Below are 27,970 nucleotides of genomic sequence, written 5' to 3'. Positions count from 1 at the left end.
TTCCTTATCCATCTAGCAGTCTATCTATCAAACCTGTATCTCTCCAATTTAGCAGCAAGAATATTGTGGGGGACTGTATCAAAGGCCTTACAGAAGTCCAGGTAGATGACATCCATAGCTCTTCCCTTGTCCACTGATGCAGTCACTCCATCGTAGAAGGCCATTAGATTAGTCAGGCACAATCTGCCCTCGGTGAAGCCACGGTGTCTGTCTCTAATCACCTCCCTGTCTTCCATATGTTTTGATATATCTTCCAGGAAGATCTGTTCCATGATCTTACCTGGCACAGATGTGAGGCTGACTCACCTCTATGAATTTTATATTTAAAGCCTTTCTGTTACATTCTTTTCCTCAAAAATCACTCTCTGTTCTCCTCTCCCTGTACCTCATTCTCTCTTGCTTTTGATATTTTTTTAGGGCTTACATCAGTCTAAGATTTTAAACTCTTCAAGGAAGGAGAACATATACAGAATGACACTTTTTCACAGAACTGTACCATTAACAAATATCAGTTCTGAGTAAATTATCTCACCCTGATTTAACTGATCATTGTGACATAACACAATTTTATTTAAATTAAAGTCACATTTATTCATGTCTTTTTAGAAATGTGAACAGTCAAAGCTGTTTACACTATTGGATTCTCATAGATCACCTTTGGTGTTTCTTCTGTCTCAGGTTTCTGCAGTGCAACTGTCCATGAATCTGGTGGTGATATTATAAGATTACTAAGAATCTATTTTCTAATTTAGAAAGATGATCATCACTTAAATTTTCCCTATCTTTGGGTCAACAAGTTTGTTCTGCTTTTCTGAAGACCTGTTGCACATGTCTCTGTGTGTCTGTTTCTTCCTTACATTTAAAGGTATACTCATAGTTTTTTGTCTAACTGAAATTCAAGGCATTTTGTAAATACTAAATTCCTCAAATAAAATGAATATTTGAACCCATCTGCCCATTTTCTGGAAGAAAATGCTTAATAGCTAAAGACCAGTGTATAGCTGATTGAAACCTAGAATAATCCTAAAAGGATTTATTCTATCAGTAGTGACTAGAGAGTACTGAGAAGAAGAAGAAAAAGAAAGCAACTTGGATCAGAGTTGTGTTTTTCTAAAATTTTTCCTTATCCCTGACGTTGGGTTAGAGTCATGTGTATAATTATAAAATGGTAAATGGTGGCCCAAACATATTCTATTAGTATAAAATGACAGACAAGCTAAGGTTTTTAAAGCAGAAAGTTTTCTTTATGTTTTTGAATTGTAGAACAGGAGGTATCAAAATTTATGTTCTAAAAATGTAGTGAATAAAAAAAATCTGATTTAACTATATTCTTTGAAAGAAATAAGAATATAGAAATCCTATCCGAAAACATTATCAGTTCAAATAGTGTGTCATGGTTTGTCATTCTTCCAAATTGTATGTATTGAGCAAATCCATTTTCACTTACTTGTACCAAAACAAAAAAGGGGAAAACTGATTACATGATCCATACTCATGTCTAATAAAATTGCAATATGCACTTTTTGACAAGCTTATATTTAATGCATACTGATGGAAAATTCTAGTTCTCGGTTCTTAGTAGGAAAAATAAGCTTTTTAAGAAAACCTTTTTATTTTGTGACTGTCACACAACATAACAATTATAAATGAAATGGAGGTGACAAAAATGAAAAACCAGCTTGCTGATTTTTATGAAGTGTTTGTATTTCCATAAAGGCAGTCATTTCTCAGTTATTTGATTTGAAAAAAATAATCCAGATAATGCCTTTGAGTTCCTTAAGTACTGTTCACTCTTTTCTAGGATGAGTTTTACAGAACAAAGCCTAACAGATTTCTACAGCAGATTAGTTTACAGATGAAGCTCAATTCCACTGAGAATGATTCTCTAATGACCCTTTTATACTTCCATTGGGCTGTGTGAATGCTTTAATATGTAGAGAACAGAGTTAAATAAATCTATTGTCTCAACTAACAGGTTTATGCAATCCTTCTGAAATATTTTAATTATAGCTTCTTCTTTTTCTCCATAATTAAGAAACCAGGTGTCAAGTAAGCCCATGACGTGTTGATCATAACCTATCCATTAGTTTAAAGAAATCCACTTATAATTAGAGTTTTTTCTCTTTCTCCTTTGTTTTACAGAGCAAGAAGAATGTGTTAACTGCACAGATGAATGCAGAGTGCTTGGTCATTCTGACAGGTGTTGGATGCCACAGTTCCCTGCAGACAGTCAGGCTGAGAATGCAGATTATCGCACAAATCTCTTTGTACCCACAGTTGAAGCTAATGTTGAGACTGAGACATACGAAACTGTGAATCCCACCGGGAAAAAGACTTTTTGTACATTTGGGAAAGACAAGAGAGAGCACACTATTCTCATTGCCAATGTTAAACCTTACTTAAAAGCCAAACGTGCCCTGAGTCCTCTGCTTCAGGAGGTTCCCTCAGCATCGAGCAGCCCAACCAAGACATGCATTGAGCCTTGCACCTCAACAAAAGGACCACTGGATGGTTGTGAAGTGAAATCAGGAGCCTTGGCTGAACCAAGCAGCCAGTACTTGTCAACTGACAGTCAGTATCTATCGCCTAGTAAACAGTCAAAAGACACTCCCTTCATTGCATCAGATCAGATGGCTAGGGCCTTTGCAGATGTGCATTCCCGAGTGAGCCGAGACTCGAGTGAGATGGACTCTGTTCTGGAGCAGTTAGACCGTTCAGCCCGGGATCTAGGCAGGGAGTCGGTGGATGCCGAGGAAGTTGTGAGAGAAATAGACAAGCTCTTGCAGGACTGTCGGGGAAGCGACCCTGTGGCCGTCAGAAAGTGAGGGGGAAAATAAGGACAGGCTGGCAGTTACATTCCTCTTCTGCTGATTAAACGTAAATAAATAAATTAATCCCCTGGTTGTAACAGATTTACAGGAATGAAGGAAGACCAATGCTGCTTTAAGGCTTTTAGTGAACATCTGAAGTGCCCACAAGTATGTTCTTTTCACTGCTCTTTCTTTTTGACAGATAACACTGGTTTCATTTTGACCAAACTTTCATTAGGACAGAGTCAAGTACACTAAGAACAAAATGAAAGAAGGAACAACGGTGCCATTTTGACAATCTGATAGGAAGGTGTGAGAAAGGTGGAATGGAAATATGTCTGATACTTTAAGACTGTCCTCAATAGCTGATGCTGACTTTACTGTTTACGTATAAACCCCAAGAAAAACAGGGTTGAATAATTCTGATCTGTGGTGGATTTCCAGCAGTCACCACAGGCTTCTACTGAAAGTCCTAAAAAGAGTTCTTGTAGTAGTCCAAGCGACACCAAACATTAACATTCATTTGTGGTAAACATTTATGTACAAAGTTATCTGCCACAAATATGAAAAAAAAGAAAAAAAGAACAAGAAAACAAAAAAACCCATTCCAGATCATTATTCAACAAAACATATCCTGATCATTAGTAAAACACTTCATATCATATTAAGGTTAAATGTAAAATGATATAGTCCATCTTGTCCTGCACACACATAAGCTAATTCACTTGATAAAAAAGAAAAAAAAAATTAATATCTATTTAGCATTTTAGTGTCCAACAAAACTATAAATAGTTAGCGGTAAGTTTTAAAAACACCGAAGTAAAATAAAGTTTAAAAAAAAAAAAATAGTTACCTTTAAGGGTAATACACAAATGAAATTAACATTATTAACACTTTTTTATTCATTTGTGGACACTAAAATAGCTCAGGAAAGTGAAAATGTCTTAGACATCCACAAAAATCACATGATCATTTAAATGTGCAAATGTAAGAAGATTCAGTGTGTTTACATCAAATGACATATTTTTATTGATTTATTGCAGATTCAGTGCATATGAGCCAAATTGTTGAGTGTATAAGAGCTATATTGTGTATTTTATTAAATTAATATATAGTTGTGTTGCAAAAATATTTGGGCTTATATTGTAAATGGCAAGTGTTGCCTCGGTAGCTGTCGAACTCTATGAGTTTTGTTTTTTCCTGCTTCCTTTTCCCCATGGATTGTGGGAAGCAGCGCCTCAGAGCAAAGTCTCTTGTTTAATGTATGGTCTACGAAGTACTGCAGTACATAATCTGTTCAAAATGTGTTTGAGTGAGCTGATGGAGCTAACTGAATGGCCTACAAATACATCCATCAGTCATGGTTATGTGCAAGTCCTTGTAGAAGCTTCTGTTGCAAACCCATGTTTAATAACAAAAATTACACTCGAACCAACATCTGGAACCTCCTTGGTTTTGCTTTTTGTTTTTTTTTTCCCCCCAAATACATGCAGCCAGCCTATTTAATGTAGGATATTTGATTGACTTCTTAAGAGATGCCACCATTTTCAAAGTTTTGCTATTAAGTTAATAGAGCTGAAAAACATGTCAGTGCCAGTGTGGCATGAGCAGTATTTTATCTGATTCTTTAGAATGTGCAATTGCTTACTGCAGTTCTAGATATACACTGATTATTTTGGGGGGTGTTTTTAGTATGGTTTTCATTTGTTCTGAGAAGTATTTGCAGAATAACTTGGGATACAGTTTCTACTTTTTTTTTCTAAAGGTGTTTTTATTGCATTTGAAAAATTCAAAATTGCCATTAGATGAAAGTTAAAGAACAATGCACATTCAAAATGAACTTGCACAGAACAAGAAGAAGCAGAAGAATAAAACGTTTAGCTCAGGATTTGTCCCTTATAGACTTCAGATACTCTGTTGGAAATACCACTATGGCACATTGTTTAAAAATGGTGTATTGGGTTTATTAAATTTAATCTGTACTATACAAACATCTATAAAAGAGGTTGGCAATCTCAAATCCCACAAAGCCATAGTTTTCCTCAGTTCAAGAAAGAAAGCTGACCCAACAGCCTGTTTTGATGTTGGGATTGCTGTTAAATAGTGATTTTAGCTAGTCAGTCCTATAATGAATTGTCTTTGGGAGACAACCATTCTGACAGTTTGTTTTTAGCTCCTCCTGTTAAAAAAGTCTACTACTACATGTAAAAAAAAGAATTTGTACATGTTTTATCAAGCTACTCTCCATGTTTTGGACAATTTATGTATCTAAAATGTGGTGTTGTCTGTGTTATATAATTATTTTTTTTTTCTTTTTGGCCAGGAGACCCGAGATTGGTTTTGCTTGATAGCTTGATAGCTTGAAATTCCATAGTGGAGAGGATTTCTTATTGTTTGATCAGTCTCTTATACGTATTTCCGTGGTGCCCATCACTTCAGTGTCTGTGCACCAAGTCTTTAGCTCTGCCAGTGAGATCCATTATTCAGCAAAATCTAAGCCAGTATGTAAATGCAGTCAAGTGATGGAGATTTGTGTATTTTATAAATGATTTTAACACTGAGTAACCAATTGTACAATTCATTGTATGTTTCTGAAGACATAAAACCACAACATTCTGAGAAAGGGCTGTGCCAGTGTAAGAGGAATTTACCTTAAGGCTCTCTGTCACTAGTGATTTACTAGCTTTAGCTGTTTAACACATTATCTGTATTTAGTAGTGATTATTTATTTACCACTCTGAGGTAATTCAGAATTCATGACTCACAGCTTTATAGAAGAGTTTAGGAAATCTTGCTTTTATTTAATTTGGCTGACAACTGCCTTGTGTTGTAGATCTCTGGCATACTGCTTCCAATAAGGATATCCCAGGTTAAAAAAATCTTTTTCACAATTTAGAACGGATACATAACGAACCAATAAACCAGCAGAGTTTATACAATGTGAGTTTTGCTGGTTCAGTCAAAATTAACATGATTGTGTGTGAAGGAAGTACTACACACAAAAGATTTTTTTTTTCCTCCATGGTATCTCTACTATCACCACTGGAGAAAGAGGCAGCAATGAAAGATAAAGTTTATGAGTTATTTCTCTCATTCCTTACATACATGTTTTATAAGACTGAAAGAAAATATCTGCCACATGATTATAAAGAGAATGGCGGAGTTAAGGGAGGCAAGTTAAGTAACTAATAAAATTGTACTGTACACTGTGAACAGCGAATAAGGCATTCTATATCTTTTTTTTTTTTATTAATGAAAGCCAGCAACTGGGAGTTCCTTAAACAATTGGCCAATCAAATCAGGACTCAAAATCAAACCTTTTTTTTCCTGTTTTTTTCTTGGCATATTTATCAGGAAAGATTCTCCTGAACTGTGATCTGCCACTTGAGAATATAGGTTTCCCAGTCCAAGTTACCCCTAGAAGTCAAATATTAATCATAGTGGAGCAAGATACATCATTCAAACAAACTTTCAAGCTGCTTGCTGTCCAATGGAAGGGAAATTGCTGAGATCAAGAAGGAGTCTGAAGCCTAGCATAATATACGCCCACTCATTATTGTTTAATTACTTTCTTTTGACATCAGGCAGTGATTATTATTGCATTCATTCAAATGGGAGTTTTGGCTATCAAGTTTTGTTGATTTGAAGTGTAATTGAATGAAACCTGATTAAGGTTTTGACTTCTCTGGCCCAGTTGTGATACAGGTTGGCATTCTCATTTATCAGCCCCTGTCTCCCCATATGGCTCAAAGTTGCACCAATGACTGGTGAATGACACAAAACCCAAACAAAAGCAGCATACATTGTATGGATTATCTCAACCGCTATTGTTTAATGGCTGTGTTTAATGTGACCTATCTGGAAAATGAGGACTACGAATAAAAAGCAATTACTAATAGTGGTGTTGCCTGCTTTTGCATTCATTAACACAGAAGAAATGTGTTAAACACTGCATACCACAGGGAGCCTGATGGTAATTACTTTGGAAAAGCAACTTGTGGCAATGCGGCTGTTACAGCTAGTTATCAGTTTGCCAAAAAAATGACAGTTCCTGCTTCATTTATTAGAAATGTGTAACCGTTTTCTCTCAACAGGAAGGTGGTGAAGAGTTTTCGTCAAGCTGGGTAGGTTTATCTTTTAAGCAGCTGATGTGCTGAATCCCTACAGGCTGTTATTTGCTCATAGAAACATGAAGCTGAATAAAGGATAGTTTGGTTTAGTACACTGGTGTGAGTTCACCAAAAGCATTACAAATGAGGGTACGAGTTCTCAAAGACTGTCAGCCCAACACGAAAGATCAAAACACTGCTTGAGTATACAAGTGGAGAAAAAAATCTGAAGAATGTAAAGGGTTGGGTTTTTTGGTTTTTTTAAACATATCTTTCTTAAGAACCTGAGTAATAGAGGTAAATAATTTTACTCATGTTGCTGTAAACAACGTGACAAAATGCTGGGAAAAATGTGACTAAGTTCTATGTCTTGTTGTTTGAGTTTGTTGTTATAATTTAACACTTCCCTTAACCTCTTTTTTTTGTTTGTTTTTTGTTCTGTTTAAGCATCATGATCAATCCTTCAGGGTATGTGGCCCTTTCTGTCTGCTCCTGTGTGATTGTAGCAATGCCATATCAAATAGAGTAAAGCCTCCACACCAGATTTTTTTGTTTTACTGGGGGGTTTGGTTTGGGGTTTTTTTGTTTGTTTGTTTGGGGGTTTTTACCAATAATTAAGTAAATAGGCTTTGCTTTTGACAGCTAAATAGAATTTTAGTTTGTTCAGAATACTACAGGTATTCTGAAGATATGTGCTAGTCCTGCAGGCAGAATTACCTTTTACCCATTGCATGTTTTCTGCAAGCCTCTGCCAGAAACAAAACCATCCTGCATCTAATTAGCTGGCTATCCTAGGCACAGAAAACCCCCATTGTTTCCTTCCCTTTTTCCTGCTACACATATTTGTCTTTCTACAGGCTGAATTCCAAAATCTAGCAAGCCACTGTCTGTGCAGAGTCCTGCCAGAATGTACCTTATGCTGCTGAAGGCCTCATTGGACATGGGATGCTGCTGTCTTGCTGTCTTCAACTGTGTGTAATTGAGAGCTTGGCTGGATCCACAGTATATGTAGAACAAGTCATAAACCATCCTGGCTTTTCTTTACCCAGAATACAGAGTCATTGATTTCTCATTTGGAAAGTGGCCAGTCTGTCAAACAGAGATTCTTAGATCTCCTTTAAGCCAACCACGTATAGCTGCTTCAGGGTGTTCACTCATGGGATAAATACCCTATCCTTATCCTTTACTGAGTCTAAGACATGAAAGCAGCTGAAAGCTTATTTCTTCAGTCAGTAATGTTTCCCTAAAAATGAAATTTCTCCAGTAGAAAGAAGGGACAGCTCTCTGTTGTATGTATAGCTAGATTTGTGAAAGGTCACCTTAGTATCAGTAGTGCATGCAGAAATGGAACAGGGAATTAATGAGCCATCTAAGAATTTTCTGAGATGTATATTCCATAATGCATATGTTATGATTCAGGGAAGAGAGCACAGTTATCTTGGTTTATTTATTGCTGATGGTTCCCGATAATGCCTGGCTCACAGAAATATTTAGTTCAAGTTTTGGGGAACCATTTTTCTCTGATTGGAAGACCAATTCCTTTTTAATATATTTCTTTTAAGTTTTTATTTTTATTTTTTCCTAAATATATGCTGGTCAGATTGTGGGCCCTTTGTTAGTATTAAAAATGAAAATAGTGTTCTGACATGTTTCCCTCCTTTAGGTTCTTTGGGCTACAGATAATACCTTTTATTTGGACAAGGCTCCAAAATGTCCCCAAACATTCTGCGATTTCTCTTGGTAAGAAGCAAGAGTATAGACATGGCTTGAAACAGATTATTGGACAACAGATTTAGATTTTGATCTACTGAGAAATGGAATAATTAAAATCCCATTTCTGAAAACATATTGTATTTAGTGCCTTGAACACTAACTTTATGGAAATCTTATTAAAGTGCACCTACTGAACTGCTGCCAGAGAACTAGGGGATCCGTCAGTCAGTTACCCTCAACTTTTTCCAAGTCAAAACCAACATTGAAGTTGCATCTGGAAATCTGTTGATTGCTACTGCAGTACAGAAAACATATTTGTAATATGTTTGTAAGAAGAAATACTCCTTAACAAATTTGCAATTACATTTTGTAATAGCTGCAAATTTTCTATCACTTTAGGGGCAATCACATACAGAACTCTTTTCAGTGGTTTGATTTGAAAGTGATAAAAAATGGATTACTGTGCTGGCATCAACATTAAAATGGAAACACCATATCTGTCTGACCATCAGAAAATGACATTTATCTATTTCTGTTATTACTGTCTTTAGGAAAATGTTCCATGCATCTATTTTTTTAACCCTTTTACAACAGGCACCTTTTATGATGCTACATGCTATAATGATTTCTGCAAGTGCCCCATTTATTAGTCACCACTCCTTCCTTTTCATATGTCATTTAAAAGACGTGTAGATGAGGTGCTTAGGGACATGGTTTAGTGGGCATGGTGGTGTTGGGCTGACGGTTGGACTCGATGATCTTAGAGGTCTTTTCCAACCTTAATGATTCTATGTCCATTTAAAATACTTGACATTGCAAATTCACCTCATGTAGAGAATTTAGAGCAGATTCCTCATCTGTCTTCAAAGATGTTTCACACCTTACACTCTAGAATTAAAAAAAAAAAAAAGGTAATATTCGTAGATAAGACCTCCATTTATCTCTTAAAATTCTTTGTTTTAAAATTTGATCGTATTAAAGTTGCTAAAATATGTTAAAACAATATTTTTATTTTCCAATTAAAACACATCTTTTTATAAACAAATTCTTCATTCGCTATTGTGAGTTCAGTGGGAGATTCTGTTAAGAGGAGTATCACACTTAGTTAACTAGTCAGCTCTAAATCAGGATGATTCCTTGATAACTAAACATATAGCTATTTCATCTTCAGTCACAATTATTTCTTTTTAGATTTTTTTTTACTGAAATTATGAGAAAAAAATCATCTGATATGTATATGCCGGATAACTAACTAATGCATTTAATATCTTCTAACTATAATATGGTTCATAACAATGTATTTAATTAGGAGTACATGTTTAGGGACTGTCTTAGACCAGATGAGAAGTTGTATTTACTCTGAATACCCTCTGAGTTTCTATGCTTAAAGCCGTATCGGCTATAAGAATGATTTTCTATTCCCTTGTGTCTCATTCTAAATTGAGAACAAAATGAATATAAGCCACTGCTATATCATTTAATAAGGATTTGTTTAGCACCAAGTGGATATAGTAAATACAGCAGAAAAGAATACACATGAAACTATTTTAATAATGTTATGGTACCATTGTGCTATAAGAGATTTAGAACAGAGATTAGCAACTGTTAATAAGCCTTTAACATTGACCACAAGATAAGCTGCTTAAAAACATTGAGGCTTTGCCTCAGTTCAAAGTCTGTAGTAGTGGAAAGCTCCAGAATAAAAGTGCTGTCCAGACTCTGGGCTTCTTTCGTGCTATCTTCTTCTGGAAGGGACTCCAGAGGTTGGTAATTATGCTTCCATAATAACTTTTGCACTTCCATGCACCAGTATAAGTAAGCGAACCGAGCTCCCTGGTGTACACCAACTCTCTGCCGCTCAGCACTCCAATGCTACCTTAGCAGAGTCTGTTTAGTTGACTTGTTTAGGAATGCAATGTGGATAGAAAGTGGATTTGTTTAGTTGACTTAATCTTTTTGTACATGTCAAAGTAAGACACAGCAATCTTTTAAAAGGAAAAAAACCAATTCCCTTTTGAAAAAGTAACAGTCTTTGAAAAGTAGTCTTCAGACACCACTCCCCCCCCAAAAAAAAAACCACCAGGAAAAATGGTAAATATAACCTTGTTCATGGACACTTTCCTCCACAACTCAGTTGAGTAACGCTGTTGATGACTATAAATACACCACCATTCCTTTCTAAATACACCTGTTCCAGTGGACTAAAATAGGAGAGAGGAATGGAAGATCTAGAAACCCAGGTAAAGCCTGTAGAATGCTAGCAAGTACATTCAGTGCTTTAATTTCCAAAGAAATCACCTTTTTAAAAAGATTCATTCTCCAGGACTTATTAATAATCTTCTCCGGGCTGCTAAGGCTTAAAACCACTGCATCTGCAAAAGTTATTGTGATTGGAGGCAGAAGTCAAGATAGAGGAGGAAAGAGAATATGATGCTTTGGGCAGACTCTCAGTTCCTATTACTTCTTATCCCTTTAGCAGAGGTGAAATGTCAGGGAACCACCATATTACTGCAACAGTAGAAGTAGGAACAATTGGAGGACATCTGAATCAAGTGCTCTTTTTCAAAAAGCTTTCATGGAGATTTGCCAAGCTTACTGTAGGATCAAGAATGTAAACCTGAGACAGCTCTGCTGATAACCAGTAATTCCTCTAGTCTAAGGTGCTGTTCACATCACCTCCTGCCTGGAAGAAATTCAAACTTCTATGGGCGATGATAACACTCAACTGTGAGGAGCCACCAGGTGCTACTGCCAAATTTTGAATCCCATAGCTTCTTGTAAGTGTATGCCAGCTCTCCTCATTCACTTTCTTTATTTCCTTCATCCTGAGTGTTTTTAAGGCATACTAGAAAATGCTAGTCCACATTTCCAAGACTCAAAGGGTGGTCTGGAGAAAGACCAATCCTTGTTCAATGCTTGTGTTGATTAGCACAGAATGCATTTTTGCAGCCAGATAAAATTCAGTTAGAATTGCATTTGAAGAACCACCTGTTTGCTCAGTTTGGGGATTTCTTTAATTATTATTTTTGTTTCACTTTATAAATAATCCAGAAAATCTTCAACATTGATGAAGCTAAAAGCACGCTCATTTTTAACAGCAGAGTAAATATTAATCACAATCACCAGCCCAGACTGAGGATTTTATTTGGCATAACATGCACAACTATGCAACAATTATGTAAAAATGGAAGTTATTATGAACTGTAATTAATATACTGTGTTACCAGCTGACTCAAAGCACTTTGCTCAGCATCCTTAGCTTTAAAGACTGCATCAGAGCGGTGGTAAAATATATATTAAATTCAGTAAAGCACATCAGCAGCCCTAGGATTTCTCTTCTAGTGATGACTAGCATTACCATCTACAACATGTGTTGCAGACTTGCTGGATTTTATTTGTGCTGGAATCTTGCTATTTAAAAAGAAAAAAAAAAAAAGCAGTATAATTGCTGATTTACCACCACTGCTTAATCTAATTCAGTTCTTAATGGTCCATTTGCATAGCAGAATTTGCATTTTATTTCACAGAAAATGTTATGACTCCACCTGACTTAGTTCAGATAATGTATCAGAAAGGGGAAACAATGGTACAAGCAAAGGAGTGACAAATCACTTACCTTTACTAAAACAACTTAAATATTGAAGGGGAAGGCAGTACAGGTGTACCATCTTTGCAAGTGAATCAAAAGTGCACCAACCCTCCCACCTCCCTTAGTTCCATCCCTCAGTTTCCATTTTGTTGGGTTTCCACAGCTCAGAAGAAGTAATTTTCAAATGTGCTGCTATCCCATGCCACTATCCTCGTAAAATTTTATTCGTTGTGAAGACTGTGACAGAATGTGCAAAGATATATGCAGGCATATAGTGCCTTATCAAACTGTAACATCACTAAACATAACTATCTTCTTATTGACTTGGATGTAATCCAAACACTAGAGATCACAGACAAATTATAAGCTATTATACCCTGCCCACAGTGAGGTGATCAAAATAATAACAAATTAAGGTTATTTTTTGATCGACGGTTTATATGTATTTCATTATATTTTTGCACTTCCTTCAAGGCTCAAATCCTATGGGTGACAGCTGTCATTTTAAAGGTGACTCATTACATTCATTTACAGAGTCCCCTAACAGATGGAAAGGTCTTTGTTTCCCAGGGAACACTGACAGGTTATGATTTGCAGAGCTTTTAATCATTTTAACAAAACTTATACACATCTGTCAATTACTCTATTCAGTAATGTTAATAATACAGCAATCTGAGAATGAGAAAGAACACTTTCCTTTTCTTGAAACCACAACTTTTCCATCAAGACTGGAAGAGTGGAACAAAAATACTTTTGAAGAGCTGTTTCCTTCCAGAGAAATGAATATAAGAACCAGTATTTATAATAACAGTAAAATTTTATTTTCATTGTACCTGTCTACAGAGCTTTTTTCCTCTCCTTACAAGCTACAGTGAAGCTATAAATCATTAAAACATACAACAGATAAAACATGACAAGCTGGAATTGCATGGATAATTAAAACCAATGTCACTGTGCAGAACTGATAGTTTTGGTCAGGTACAGAATAAGGACCTTCACTGTGGTGCTTTTTCTTGTCCTGATAGCAAGAGCTTCAAGCTCCCAAGGCTTCAGAATCGAGACAGCAGATGTATGTGTAGCAGTAGATGTGGTGGCTCTGCCTCATGACTAAAACACAGCTCATTCCTTCATTATAGACCTGAGGCCACAGTCCCCTTAGGTAAACCAGATATTTATTTGCAATGATATTACAGGACATCCACAGAGCAGTTACATATCCTTTACAAAGCAATGACACTGGCTTTCTTTTTGAGATCTATAATGTTCAATATCAGCAGAAACCTAGGCATCTAAATGAAAACTTTTTACTAAATAACTAAAAAACTTTTTAGTAAAAATATTTTCACAACATCTTATACTTTTATTCCTTTTAGAATTAGAGGATTTTTTTTTTTATTCTGGTACCTACAACAAAAACTAAAATAACCATAATCCTTGGGAATAGAACCACAACTTAACTGCACCTTAGTAACAGAACCTTTCCAGCTTTCAAAGAAGCTACATTTTTAAGACCTCTCAATGGAAAAGTTTTGTGTCATCAGGCATTTCTTAGTACCATTTAATATCATTACAATAGAATTTGAAGACTCCAGAGAAGGAGTCGCAGCTTCTTTTTAAGAACTACTGGTAAGTAGTGAAATAATTTGTGTTGCATAGATAATACAGAAGCAAAGCAAAACAAAACAAAACAAAACAATCCAATATTTTGGACAGAAAAAATCTTATTATGTCCAGACCAGTCACAGCCGGAGTAGTAAGACTGAGAATTTATAGGTTGCAGTCTGCACAGGCAGAATGTGCTGGAGCCAGGAATTTAACTTGGATTTCCCTAGAAGTCTAATCCAGACCTTGAACTACTACAACCACCTTTTTATCTTCTTCTGGAAGCCCAGATAGGTTATGGATCAGAAAGGCAGTTGCTAGAATTTAACCATGTTCCACAACAGTTTAACCCCAGCCTTAACCTCTTCTCTGTATATTCTGTATAATTTCTCTGCCATTCTTCCAGCGACAAAATAGTCAAGAAGGGTGTTTCCCAACATTTTCTTAGGGGCCTTAGACATCTAAGGTCCTTGACATCTCTGTATATATTCTCTTGGAAAGAGTATGGACTACATTCAAATGCTATTCTGTAAAGTAAAATAAGTGGCAGCTGGCACCATACAGTTTTGTTATAATGAAAACATGAGGTGGTTGCCATTACACAGTCCTGCACTAATGAGAACAGTAGGAGTCTAGCATTACAATGGTCTAATGAAAACAGGAGATGGCTGGCATTAGGTTGGTATAATGAAAACAGGAGGTGGCTGGCATTACACTTATACAATAAATAAATTAAGATTTCTGGCCCTACCAATCTCATCTACATTATATATGATTCCAGTGTGCAAGAGAGAGGCTTATGCAAAGTCAGATCCAGTGACAGCAAAGAGCATTTTGTGTTACAACACTTCAGAAGCAGAGGAGTGTCATTTTCTTGCAATTTTTTATTTATTTTTGGCGGTCATCCATCAGTGAAATAGGGATATGGTTTTAAAAATTGATACATAATTTATACAGATTCTTCCTTTTATTTAAAAAATAATCAAAAGCAGTATATTTTCTGGTGCTGTCCTGCTAGAATGTGAAGGTCTAAAAGTAGCTTATTGAAAGTGAAATTCAATACAACAGGACATTTTAATTAGCCTCCCACTTACGCCTCCCCAATTTGGGCTAAACATCCAATGGCTAAAAATACTTTGGGGTGTTTCATGTAGTGTAGAGAATGAGACCAAGAGGAAAAATACATGCTGATGAAAAAAGAAAAAAGTTAAGCACAAAATCAATCATTCAGCTAATCGGCTTTCTTCTAGGAACAGAAAGGTCAGGTATTTTTGTTCCATGTTTTTCAACATAACCTCTCTAGTTGAGCTTTTTTAATTATTATTACACAAGAGAGTCTTCTGCGTATCTCTTAGACAATAAATACACAACCATCTTTCCTTTTATTGTGACTTTTAGAGCCATCAGAAACTGATTGATTCTCACTCTCCTTAATCTGGATGAATTCACCATCAGGTTTGTATAGTTCAAGGCCAGTACATTAAGACACTGCATCAATCCACTCGTACGGTACCTTTCAGTCCCTCAGTCTCCCATTTCTCATCTTCAAGCTCAACCACATCATTTCTGGACATTTTCCATCAAAACCAAGAGACAAAATGAAGCAAGAAAATGTTTGGAATGTGATTTTCAAAGCAGCAATTAGCGTGCTGGAATGTTCCAGCATAAAACTCTGTGCTTCCTGAAGCCTGGTATTCTGCCGATAGCTTCGGTTTCCACACTCAAATTGCAGTGAAAATATTCCAGTCAGGTAGCTCTGAGTGAAACAGCAGTGTGATGCAAATAAGGAACAGATAATCAAATCAAACTTTCTAATCGAGTTTTGCTATGCTGACTCTCTTATTTCTCTCTAGCCTGCAGTTTGCATGTTGTTTTACAACACTGCAGAATTAGCTTAAAGAGTAAATACTTGTGGGTTTATAGAATCCTTTCATGTCTCACATATACTGAAGAACGAATGAAGGAAGATAATCTTCCTGTGCTGCTTCTATTATTACTTTAATTTCTTTGCGTCTTTGGTGTGGTACAGATTGAACCCTTTGGAAGGAGGGGAATAGGAGATGATGAAGAAGCTAGAGGGGTAAAACAGGGTGAGTGCTGTTAACAAATTTTTACTTTTCTTTTGTTTTTATTTCTTCATCAAACAACTGAAGAAAAAAGAAAAGAAATAGTCATACCTTATGGACCAGATTTTAAACTAAGACGTATGGCACTGGAAGCAGCATATGCCTTAGAAAATCTGCTGTTATGCATTGTGTGCGCAAGCCACAGACGTGGCTTAATCGAGATAGGAGGCGACACGTGCCGTGCATCTGAGATTAGTGTCTGGCCCTCAGCCATTAATGCTGGCATCCCAGGAACTGACTCAGTCCTCTGCCAAACTTCTGCTGGGATTTGGATTCACTGAATCCGACTCACAGTCTTTAATCCCCCCAAGCAATATCTCTTTGAATTGTGGAGCTTACAAAACATCCAGGTGGTGGTTCAGCCATGACAGTGCCTGCATAAGCTCAAGAAGCAGCATGCTCTGTTTAAGAGTTTTACTACACAGAAAGCTTCTAGCCCTCTACCGTGCAAGTCTGAATGCCAGAGCTTGCCCCTCTTCTTTTTCTTGTGTTCATTATACTGCAGAGACAATAGTTATATCGCCCATTGCATAAGCCTTCCAATCTTTTTGAAATATTTGAGATCCTACAAAACGTCATATGCTATAAATCTGCTTGATGGGTCTCATCATTCCGTAAGCAATATTTTTCATTAGCTTTGCAATAAAATGGCATTTTGCCCTATTTTCAAACTAACAAATTTTGTCAGGGTTGGCATCTTTATTACATTACCAAATATATCAGTCAATAACACCTGGTGTAATTAAGTCTCGTTATATGATTCAGATAGTTGCTTAAACTTTGGATTTTTCAAAGTCAAATTTTCTGGCAAAAAGAATATTGTTTTAATAGAACTTTAGATAAATAGGTAGTGTATCACTGTAACTACTAGCCTTGATTTAAGATAATGAATGACCTCTCCATGTATAATATTCAAGATCATTTATAATTGTGTTGCACTGAAAAAACTGTATAAAAGCCATTTGATTATGCTTGATTTCTATTTCATGTTGCATACCAAAACTAGCACCTGACACTCACAGTAGAACATGAATGAGTGTGACAGTGAAGTCCCTATAGGAGCCAAGGTTTTTAAGTTGTTTTAAATAATAATAGGGAATATGCTCCCTTCTGGGTTTCTAAGCAAGTAAGGAAAATGGCATCATGAAAAAGGTGCCTATCTTTTAATGGAATGTGGAAATTAAAATTTAAAAAGTCTAGCAACACACACACACACACACACACACACAAGGAGAAGAATCACAGGAAAGTAAAAGATTTAAGACTGAGCCACGCAGATTCAGCTAAACTAAATTCTGAGCCAAACCTTTTTCCTAGACGTATTCACTTATAACAAAAGAGTAATTCTATATGACTACACAGTTAGCTAATTAAAAGCTTTCCATTTTCATGTGCATCTGTAATCTCATTTCGGACAGTCCATTAAATTACAAGTATTGAAATGGCATCTAGACATTATTTATTTCCCTGTGATTATTTTCTGCTTATATTCACAGATTGAAGAAATACTTGTAAAATCTCGATAAGTATTTAGAATGTCCTTATCTTAACCAAATATAAAGACTGGATTATAATCAGCACTTCCACATAGCAGAACACTTTCTGTTTTTTTCCACATTACTAATCCAATTTAATTTGAAAATTATTCTCACACATTACTTTCTTATAACTTTCCTGCCATTCCCAAGGCAGATAAAATACAGATTTACTTACTTTAAGGCACTATAATTTCTTTGATGATAGACACTGAAAATTTGTAAATTATATATGACCATGAGAGCTTCACAGCTTAGAAATAGCCTGAATTTTCAGTGTACACAAAACCTGTTTTACTACAATATGTAGTTGTGCCAGATCCAATCAACTAAGTGGAGCTCACCCTAGCCAATTCTTGGGACACCTCCAAGGAAAGCATAGTGAGATCTACTAAGTAAACTGGACTGTTTACCAGGTGATACTTTTTCTTCTAAGCCAACATTAAACTAATCAATATTAATCTAAATTACTTCACCTGATAAGTTAAGTTCCCTGCCTTTTCAGATCTTATAGCAGGAGCTCTGCTCTCATTCTCCCCCTTCTTATCCTATCAGAGAATCATTAAGGTTGGAAGAGACCTCTAAGATCATCGAGTCCAACCGTCAACACATCACCACCATGCCCACTAAACCATGTCCCTAAGCGCCTCATCTAACCGTCTTTTAAATACTTCCAGGGATGGGGACTCAACCACTTCCTTGGGCAGCCTCTTCCAATGTTTAACCACTCTTTCAGTAAAGAAATTTTTCAGTAAAGACATTTTTTCTCACGTCCAATCTAAACCTCCCCTGGCGCAACTTGAGGTCATTATGTATGGGGACAGCCTGCTCCTGCGCCTTTAAGACTTCTTTCTTGAAGAACGTCCAGCATTCCTGGACCCCTTTGCCCTTCAGGACTGTCTCCCAAGGGACTCTCTATGATAAATTGAAAATTTTGTACTAAGTTTATATATACTGTTTCCAAATGTTCTGTAACCTGGGGTATTCCATGGCCCTGAACATCTATTACATGGCTGCCAGAGGTAGCAGAAACTGAAACTGGTGCTCCAAACGGGCTCGTCCAAAGCCACATTTCTACTGCCATCCTGGTTTTGGGAAGAACGGAGAGCTTGTCTTGCCTTGAGCTTCTTCTTTTTGGATTGGAGGTAAGAACATGGCATTGATTATTAATGGCTCAATGGCAGTTATTGTGGATAAACTCATGAGGATTTTTGGACCAGACTTCAGTTGGATTATTATATTAGCCAAGGAAAGATTTCATATTGTTGGGGAAATATTGAAGCTTTCCAGGAATGGTGTAACTGTACTTCTACCATTGTTTAAAAAAAAAAAAAAAAAGTTAAATAGTTGAATACAGAATTATATGATAATAGCAAAAATTACTGATTCTGCCCATGCAGGTATTTTCATTCTAACTAATATTTGTGCAGTTACTACATGAATGAAAATTATTTACAGAATATCACAAAGCAGTCACAGATTTTTCTATAATTGCTGTAATGCACACACTGGCTTGTGTCAGATGTAACTGATAGGTAAAAATTTCCTTGTATTTGGGCATGAAATGTATTTCTAGAAACTCTGGTAATGGATAGAGAATAACAGTAGTTTATAACCATGTAAAATTTTGTCTCCCATTAACCATGCATTCTTATTATGTGCAATCATGTAGCCAAATACTTAGGATCAGATGATTTTAATCTCAGAAATAGTCTTAGGGCATGTCCATAAGTCACCTTTTGGGGGCCAACCATGCTATCTGTCACTAAAACAGTTTTACTGGTACTATAAAGGCAAAAAAACACTTTTGGCCTTGAATACTTTGGCCCATGTATGTCCAAAGCATGTATGTAAATCATGTATCGCAAAGAAGAAGAGTTTTCGGTATCTTTATTTTTTTAATATATTTTGTAATAAAAGAGTAAAATAACAAGCTTTACAAACAAACAAACAAACAAACAAACAAATTCACACTTCTGCACTTTAAATTACTCCAAGTCAATCTAAAGAGAAGTCTAGTTCATCAAATATTTTCCCAACTGATGTGCACTAAACTGATGTGGAATAATCCCTCCCCCTCTTGATTGCTCATAATTAAAAATAAAAACCCCGTGGTGGCCTAAAAACATCTGAAATCCAGCACCCTGAGTTTGGCTATGGTGTGGTAAAGATCACCAAGATTTGATAGGACAGCACCTGTGGTTGGAACACATTTGCAGGTGGACGCACGCTACTTGGGAAGAACAGGGGGAAGTGAGAGTGATACTCTGTGTTAAGGATCTCCTTTATGCAGTATTCAAGTACGAAACTAGAGGCCTGCCTGTTGAGAGCATCTCTTTCAAGATCAGAGGGGGAAGAAACACTGGGGATGTGGGGATAACACCCAAGAGGCTGTAGTGAATGAGACTTTCTCCCTCATCCCACCTAACAAAGGTATCCTACCCAGAGATTCTTGTCCTTATGGGGGATTTCAATGAGCTGGGCATCTGCTGGGAGGGAAACACAGCATTAAGCAGAAAATCCAGGAGGTTCTTAGACTACTCTGGTAACAATCCCCTAATGCAAGTGCTGGCAGGGATGACCAGGGGTAGTGCCCTACTCATAAATAAGGAAGACCTGGTCACAGTCTCAGAGGCCGGCTTGGGTTGCAGTGTCTCTGAGATGATTAAGTTAAGGACCTGGAGGTGAACTGGGAAGGCAAGCAGCAAATTTTGGATTCTGGAATTTACAACTGCATATTTCATCTTATTCAGGATGTTGCTTGGGAACTTTTTGGGAATCTGCCATGAAGGAGAAGGAAGTCAAGGAGAACTATCTGATTTTTGAAGAGACCTTAAAGATAGCTCAGGAATTAATCATAGAATCATAGAATCATAGAATGGTTTGGGTTGGAAGGGACCTCTAAAGGTCATCTAGTCCAACCCCCCTGCCATGGGCAGGGACATCTTCAACTAAATCAGGTTGCTCAGAGCCCCGTCCAACCTGACCTTGAAGGTTTCCGGGGATGGGGCATCCACCACCTCTCTGGGCAATCTGTGCCAGTGTTTCACCACCCTCAGCGTAAAAAAGTTCTTCCTTATATCTAGTCTAAATCTACTCTCCTTTAGTTTAAAGTTTTTCCCCTTGTCCTGTTGCTACAGGCCCTACTAAAAAGTCTGTCCCTAGTCTGCCGTGCAGGAACACTGATAATTTTGGCAAATTACTTGCTTGGTTAAGCATGCAACTCTCCAATAAACTTAAACAAACAAAGGGAGTCCACAAGAGCTGGGAAAAAAAAAAAAAATAGGCAGCAAGACAACAAGGCAACAAAGAAGTATAGAAGAATTGCTTAGGCACCTAGAGACAAGAACAGGAAAGCAGAAATCCAGCTGGAGGTAAGACTGGTGAAAGACATAAACAGGTAGGGATTGTATAGTTATGCCAGTTGCAAAGAAAATGTCAGGGAAAATAAAAGTAAGCTGATGGAGGGGGAAGACAGCCTAGTCATGGACAATACTGAAAATGCTGAAGGACTCAGCTGACCTCTGTGTGTACCAGAAAAGTTTGGGAAGGAGAAGAGATTCTCATTTTTAGAACAAAAGGTTGTAGAAGTTACATGTACTCCATATCATGGGGCTGATAAGTTTTATTAACAGGTGCTGAATGAGTTGATTGGTGCATTTGTGAGGCTGCTGCCTATCACGTTGTCTGGAAGAAACAAAACAAAACAAAGCAAAACAAAATGAAACATTAATCTTTAAGGGAGGCAAAAAGGAGAAGCAAAGAAACTACTGGCTGTTCAATCTCTCCTCAGTCCTTGGGAAGATCAAGAAGCTCATGCTCTTGGAACCCACTTCCAAGCAAGTAAAAGACAAGAAAAGTAATCAGGAATACTCAACATGGACTTTCCAACAGTAAAGTGTGCATAACAAATCTGTTATCTTTGTACAATTTAATGACTGTGTATATGCCAAGAGAAAGTGGTATATGGAATTTGCCTGGACTTTAGTGAGGTTTGTGACATTCTCCTACAGCTGAGGAAGTATGTGCTGGGAAAACAGTTAGGTGGGTTTGTTATGTGGCTTTAAAATTAAGTGGATTCAGCCACAACAATGATCAATGGTTAAATGTCCCTCTGGAGAGCAGTGAGAAGTTCAGTACTATAGAATTCCATGCTGGGACCCATAATGTTCAACAACTTCAATGACCTGGATAATAACACAAACTGCACTTAGAACATTTGCAGATGAAACAAACTGGAAGGAGTAACTGTGGCCATGACAAATATCACAACTCTACCCAAAGAGACTACAATAAACTTTAGCACTAGACCAAAAGAAAGCTCATGAGGTTCCATAAGAAAAAGTGAAAAGTTCTGGACCTAGGGAGAAATGATTCCATGCATCAACACAGGTTAGGAAGGGACTAGCTGAGTTAAAGCCCTTCTGAAAAGAGCTTGAGGGTAATGATGTACACCAGGTTGGAATAAGCCAACAGTGCCCTCTCTTCCCGAATAAGGCAAACTGTATACTGAGTATGTTAAGAGACTCTGGCCACAAGATCAAGGGGATTTATTCTTCCCTTCTACTTAGCACCGGTGAGGTTGTATGTGAAACACTGCATCCAGTTTGGGACTTCACAGTTTAAGAGAGATAAGAAGAAATTGGAGAGGATCCAATGGAGGGCTACAAAGATGATCAGGGCCACAGAATATTTACCATGAATGGCACCTGAGGAAACTGAGGTTGTATAGCTCGATGAAGAAGAAACTAAGGGCTTCTGCTTATATCTATTTGAAGGGTGATGCAAAGGTGATGCATCCAAAGTCTCCTTGGTAGTGCCAGATGATATAACAAGGGGCAATGGCCACAAGTTGTAGCTTGGAAAAAGAAAATTGTACATGAAGAAAAAATTCTGGAAGAAGGTAGTCCCGCACTTGGTCAGGTTGTCCAAGGAGATTGTGGAATCTGTGTCCATGGAGATGTTCAAGACTTAGCTAGATAAAATGAAGGCTGATTGACCTAATGCTCATGAAAGCCCCACACCAAGGAGTGGATTGGACTAGATGGCCACCCGAGGTCCCCTCCAACCAACATTTCGAATACTGTGTTCAGTTTTGGGCCCCTCACTACAAGAAGGACATGGAGGTGCTGGAGCGTGTCCAGAGAAGGGCAACGAGGCTGGTGAGGGGTCTGGAGAACAAGTCTTATGAGGAGCAGCTGAGGGAACTGGGACTGTTTAGCCTGGAGAAGAGGAGGCTGAGGGGAGACCTCATTGCTCTCTACAACTACCTGAAAGGAGGTTGTAGCGAGGTGGGTGTCGGTCTCTTCTCCCAAGTAACAAGCGATAGGACGAGAGGAAATGGCCTCAAGTTGTGCCAGGGGAGGTTTAGATTGGATGTAAGGAAAAATTTCTTTACTGCAAGAGTGGTGAAACATTGGAAGAGGCTGCCCAGGGAAGTGGTTGAGTCCCCATCCCTGGAGGTATTTAAAAGACGAGTAGATGAGGTGCTTAGGGACATGGTTTAGTGGGCATGGTGGTGTTGGGTCGACGGTTGGACTCGATGATCTTAGAGTTCTTTTCCAACCTCAATGATTCTATGATTCTATGATTCTGTGGTTCTGTGAAATTCCCTGTGCATAACAAAGAGGAGCTGGCTGAAATGTGAGTGTTGATAAAATGAGTCCAGCAAAACTTCTAAGCTAGAGCTGGGACCTGAGGCTAGAGATGTATTATATGGGTAGGTAATAGCTATGGCCTGGGGATCACCCTAAGTTTTGCATTTGGTGGAGGCAGTGAGATGGGCCATGTTTGGTGATATGCTGCCCTGTCAGCCCCTGTGGATCCTGATGCCCCACTGGGATACAGTGCTCTTAGGATCCACCTCAGATGCATCAAAAGGCTCAAAGCGGTAATATACTTTCTACTTACTTGTCACCAAAATCACTATCTGGTAACATCCCGATTGACAGGACTGTTGACAGCCTTTGGATCTGTCTTCCCTCTCTTATACCTCTGTGGGAAATGTTTGTACAAATTTGTAACAGTTTGTCTCCCATCATAACAAATAAACAGCTACTGGTTTTATTTCTGCTGTTCTGCATCTTTCTAACAACTTTTTTTCTTTGTCACAGATTTCATTTTCAAAAACCAATGCATGTAAACTGGGCACAACAGTATTAGAGTCTTATTGTCAACAAAGAAAGAGAGAGAATAACTGATAGCAGAAACTTTCTGATCCTTCCAATTCCTGTCCAAAACAAAACTCAGACAAAAATTAGACATAAAGATTTATTCTAAACCTGAAATGACTAAACATACCTATTTCTGATTTACATTCAGTCATCACTCTCAGTGATTTATTCATTAGATCAAGTAGATGGTTGGCATGTCTGAATTTAATTTTTTTCTCACTTAGGTGTGTTTTCCAGGACACCAAAGGTGCCTTTGTTAAGTCAGAGCTCTGAGCATGCACTCTGGTTTCTACTAATAGATCTCACTGAATGCAGTTGATGTTTAGAAACCTGTGGATTTAATTAAATACACATGAGTATCCAGCACTATCTCAGATGTCCTGTAGCATTGTCCCATGGTTATCTTTTTCTCTGTTAGTTTTTTCTCCCAACGTGATGACCATCAGTTTTTTAACACAATAGGAAGAATGATGGGAGGTTCCAGGGAGAGAGAATACCAGATTTTCTTTCCCAAAAATATGTTGTCGTAACATTTCTGCCTGATATTTCTAGTTTCAATAGCTTCAGAACTCAGCCAACTTAATAATTTACCAAACCATGCCAACTGGAAAGAGAAGATACAAGATATGTAGGAGGCCTTGGATTTTTACCCGTATAGGACAAAACCTTTCAAAATTTTTTCTCAAGCCGTTTGTCTCCTTTGCAGAGAGAATGAAAGGGGAAGCAATTTCCACTCAGAGTATCTCAAAGTGGATTTCTGTGTCTATTATGCTTTCCCAAGATTTATCTAAGTCACCTGTTAATATATGTCCACAATCAACAAAGACCTGTGGAGCTTAGAAATGCAATTTGCATTCAGTGTAACACACAGTTCCATACACATTTTTACAAATCATTGTATTCTAATGCATGTGCTTTCCCTGGATGCCTTCTATACAAAGTCTTTCAGTAATTATTACCATCTGTTTCTTAGCCCCACTCAGCTGTACTGCTTTGAAGCCACCTGCAGCAGAATATATAGAGAGATGAGCAATCAGAAGACACACACACACAAAAAAAAGTATATATACTTCTTTCTATAAGAACAAGAGGTTTTAGAAACAGGATATGTCCCTTTCATTCTTTATGTTCCACGGACACTAAAGCAGGAACTGGAGAGTGGGTGTGAGTGATCAAGCCCTTCCCATCTTGGTTACTATAGAAATGGACAGGTAAGATGCATCTTTGACCCCTTAGGACTTCACTGGCCAAAATTATCTGGTTCCAGGCACAGTGGCATACTTGCAAAACTTACAGTGGAATACACAAAGGAGCAAAACACAATTCATTTACTGTGTGGATAAGTTGGTATCTTTATTATGGCAAGAGGAGATCAAGTAGGTTTTATAACTAGAATGGTAACTGAATTTTGCAAGACCAAGGGATGATGTTCCAGCTAAAAGATAATGCAAAAATTGTACCTTGATAATGTGTCTTGTTAGTGCCAAAGGCAAACTTTTTCAGCTCCTTGAATTGCATTGCATAAGGGCAGAACTGGGAAGAAAGCGAAACTTCTAAAGCAGACAGTTGTTCTATGATGGTGTTTCTACTAGCTATATACCATATGCATATGTTGACAAACTAAGCAACAGCTGCTTTATTGGCAATATTCAATGTTAAGACATTGATGCTGCGCCTTACACAGGGAACTTTTCTTGTAGCAAACTACAGCTAAATGCAACATCTCATCCTGCCTGAACCCTAAAGGAAACGAAGCAAGTATCCACACTGCATTGTAAATTATCACACTGGAGTACAAGAGCAGCATATATTAAAGGTTTTAGCACAATTCTTCATCCAAGGCAATCTACTTTTTCTTTCTTTATTTAAAAAAAAAAAAAAACTAGGTTAGGTATCTCTAAAAAAATCACTGGGTTTGTACAGCACAAACACACTCATAGGAAGGTTAGAGCTAGCAACTTCTATATGAACCTGTGCATTCTTCTAGCTTGGCAAAATTCCTAACAAGGATGTACGAAGAGTCATGAAGTGCCTTGTTCTCACCTTGATGAGCACTTAAAATGTAATTTACTGTTGCTCTCAATTATTGTAGATTCCACAAGTGTTTACTATTTTTGGCATCCTGGAAACTCACAGCCAAATGATGATGAATGAACATAATGATTTGTTCTGTTTTAACAGAAATCTGGTGGTAAGGCAAAATAAGATATTTAGGCTAATCTGCATAACTACTTCTTGAAACTTTAATAAACTGTCAAAAAGATGTGCTAACATTATGGTGAAAAAGATGCCCAGAATGACAGACTTTTTTTCCAGGGAATAAGCTATTTCTTTCAAAAAAAAAGAGAAGGAGAAAGTGGCATATTTTGCAAATGTGTTATTTTTATTAATTATGTAGAAGGTCGTCTTTAGTTGTGCAATTACATTCCCATCTAGCACCCAAGGAAGGGGTTCAAGTGCTTAGGAATTTGACAACTGCTGTCTGTCTCACTCATTAGCATCAAACGTCTTTCTTCTGTAGGCAAAAGCTATGAAAAACCTCCAGTAACTTTTTATCAACCTTTCAGATGTTTTAGCTATTTTTCCCTTCCTTTTATTCCATCCTCCTTTTGTGTTTTGCTTTTTGGCCATGAAGGGAAGCAGCTACTATGAAATAGTGTTCACTTCTTCCTTTCTGTAGTCCCTTTCTTGTGTGGCTTAAATCACTTCCAGGCTAGTACTAGATCTAGAATGTGGCTAAATATGCACTTCATAGGTACCTACAGGGTAATATTTGGTCCTGAAACAAATCCCCAGAAAAAAAAAATCATATTAACTCCTTTGTGTGGCACTATATGGGGACTAATATGCCACGTGGGATGAACTGAACTCTTATTTCCTTTAACATTTTACTACAGATAGAAACAGACTGTGAACAAAATAAATTTAATATCCAACAACACAATGTGCATTTTCATTTTGTCTAATGCTTTTGGAGTATATCCTGTCAGCAAATGAAGAGCAATTTTTCAGCATAGGCTTTATCAGAAACAGACTCTGCCTTTTGACCCTTCCTTTCAGACTTCTGACCCAAGTCAGATCCATATGGAATGTTTTCACCTTCTTTCAGGAAAGAATCTTCCATACTGACAGATGGTATTGCAGACTGCAGGAATATGGCACTTTAAAAATAATTTTGGGGAGATGGATTAGCTTCTGGAAATTTTCTGTGCAGAAATGTAAATGGCACAGATTTTCCTAAATAAATACCTTCTAGGCTTGCAAAACAATCAGTCACTTCTGAAAATTTGTGTTCATAATGTGCATTCAGTGGGAGCATTCAGTGAACATTAAGCAGACAATATTAAAATTATAATTTAAAATAACAATGATGACACAATTATTCAATCATACCAATCACTGTTCTTTAAAAATAATAAAAAACCCCCTATAGTCAACTCCAATAAAACAGTTTAACTCATTTATGTAGATAAAGAAAATTTTCCCTTTCTACTAAATAGAATCAATAATACAAAAAAAATGGTAATTTGGTTATGCTATTTATTGACCTGATAGAGAAATTAGGGAGAAAAATTCTCTGCAATATGCAGAAGGTCAAACTAGGTGATTTATAGTAATGCTTTCCAGCCTCAGCACTGATGAATATGAAATCCTCATACCTCAGAACATGCTACAATTTCCAAATGATGGCAGTCAAGAGGAAGCCTGTTTAATGAGCAGCTTATTCCATAACTTTTCACTCTCACTCTCACTATTGCAACTTCCACTGAAATATTTGGCACTGGACATGTCAGAAAATCATGTTGAACAGACTCCTGCTCTGATCCAGAATGTCAGTAGGTTCACAGACTCATACAATCAGAGTGCTACATGGAAGGCTTCTTGATGCTGTTTTGTTTCAACAAAGATTCTGGATAGGCTCATTTACTCTGTTCATAAATATTTGACAACTATATTTGCTTATGCAAGACAAATGCATCATTATTTAAACTAATCCTTAGGGATCATTTTTTGCAGTTGCTATGCTTTTATAGTACCATGCTCTTTGTATAATTTTGTTTTTGAACGTCTGTTATCACCAACAGTTTAAGGCTGTACAGAGAGTACATAAACACACAGATGTCACAGATAATGTTTAGGCATTTTGTGGGGTTTTTGTGGGGTTTTGTGGGGTTTTTTTTGTTTGTTTGTTTGTTTGTTTTTTCATTCTGATGCTTTAAAAATTCACCTTAAAATGTAATATTCTCTCATGATGTGCTAGGGCATAGCATCATGCAGTGGCTAAAGGATGCCATTTGAGGCTATCGCCATCT

At 37.2% G+C, this 27,970-nt stretch overlaps 1 protein-coding gene across 2 annotated transcripts in view; it reads left to right on the top strand.

The window, feature by feature from the left end:
* The window catches only part of PCDH17 (protocadherin 17), a 91,441-nt gene extending 84,740 nt beyond the window's left edge, over positions 1–6,701 (top strand). For both annotated transcript variants that reach the window (XM_076363164.1, XM_076363154.1), the window contains exon 5: positions 2,143–6,701. In XM_076363164.1, coding sequence (XP_076219279.1) covers positions 2,143–2,825 — 683 coding nt within the window. In that variant the 3' untranslated portion in view covers positions 2,826–6,701. The remainder of the gene's footprint in view (positions 1–2,142) is intronic.
* The last annotated feature ends 21,269 nt before the right edge of the window (positions 6,702–27,970 follow it).

The sequence above is a fragment of the Aptenodytes patagonicus genome, chromosome 1 (assembly GCF_965638725.1).
Source record: "Aptenodytes patagonicus chromosome 1, bAptPat1.pri.cur, whole genome shotgun sequence".
NCBI lineage: Eukaryota > Metazoa > Chordata > Aves > Sphenisciformes > Spheniscidae > Aptenodytes > Aptenodytes patagonicus.
This window is presented reverse-complemented; position numbering and strand designations above follow the sequence as displayed.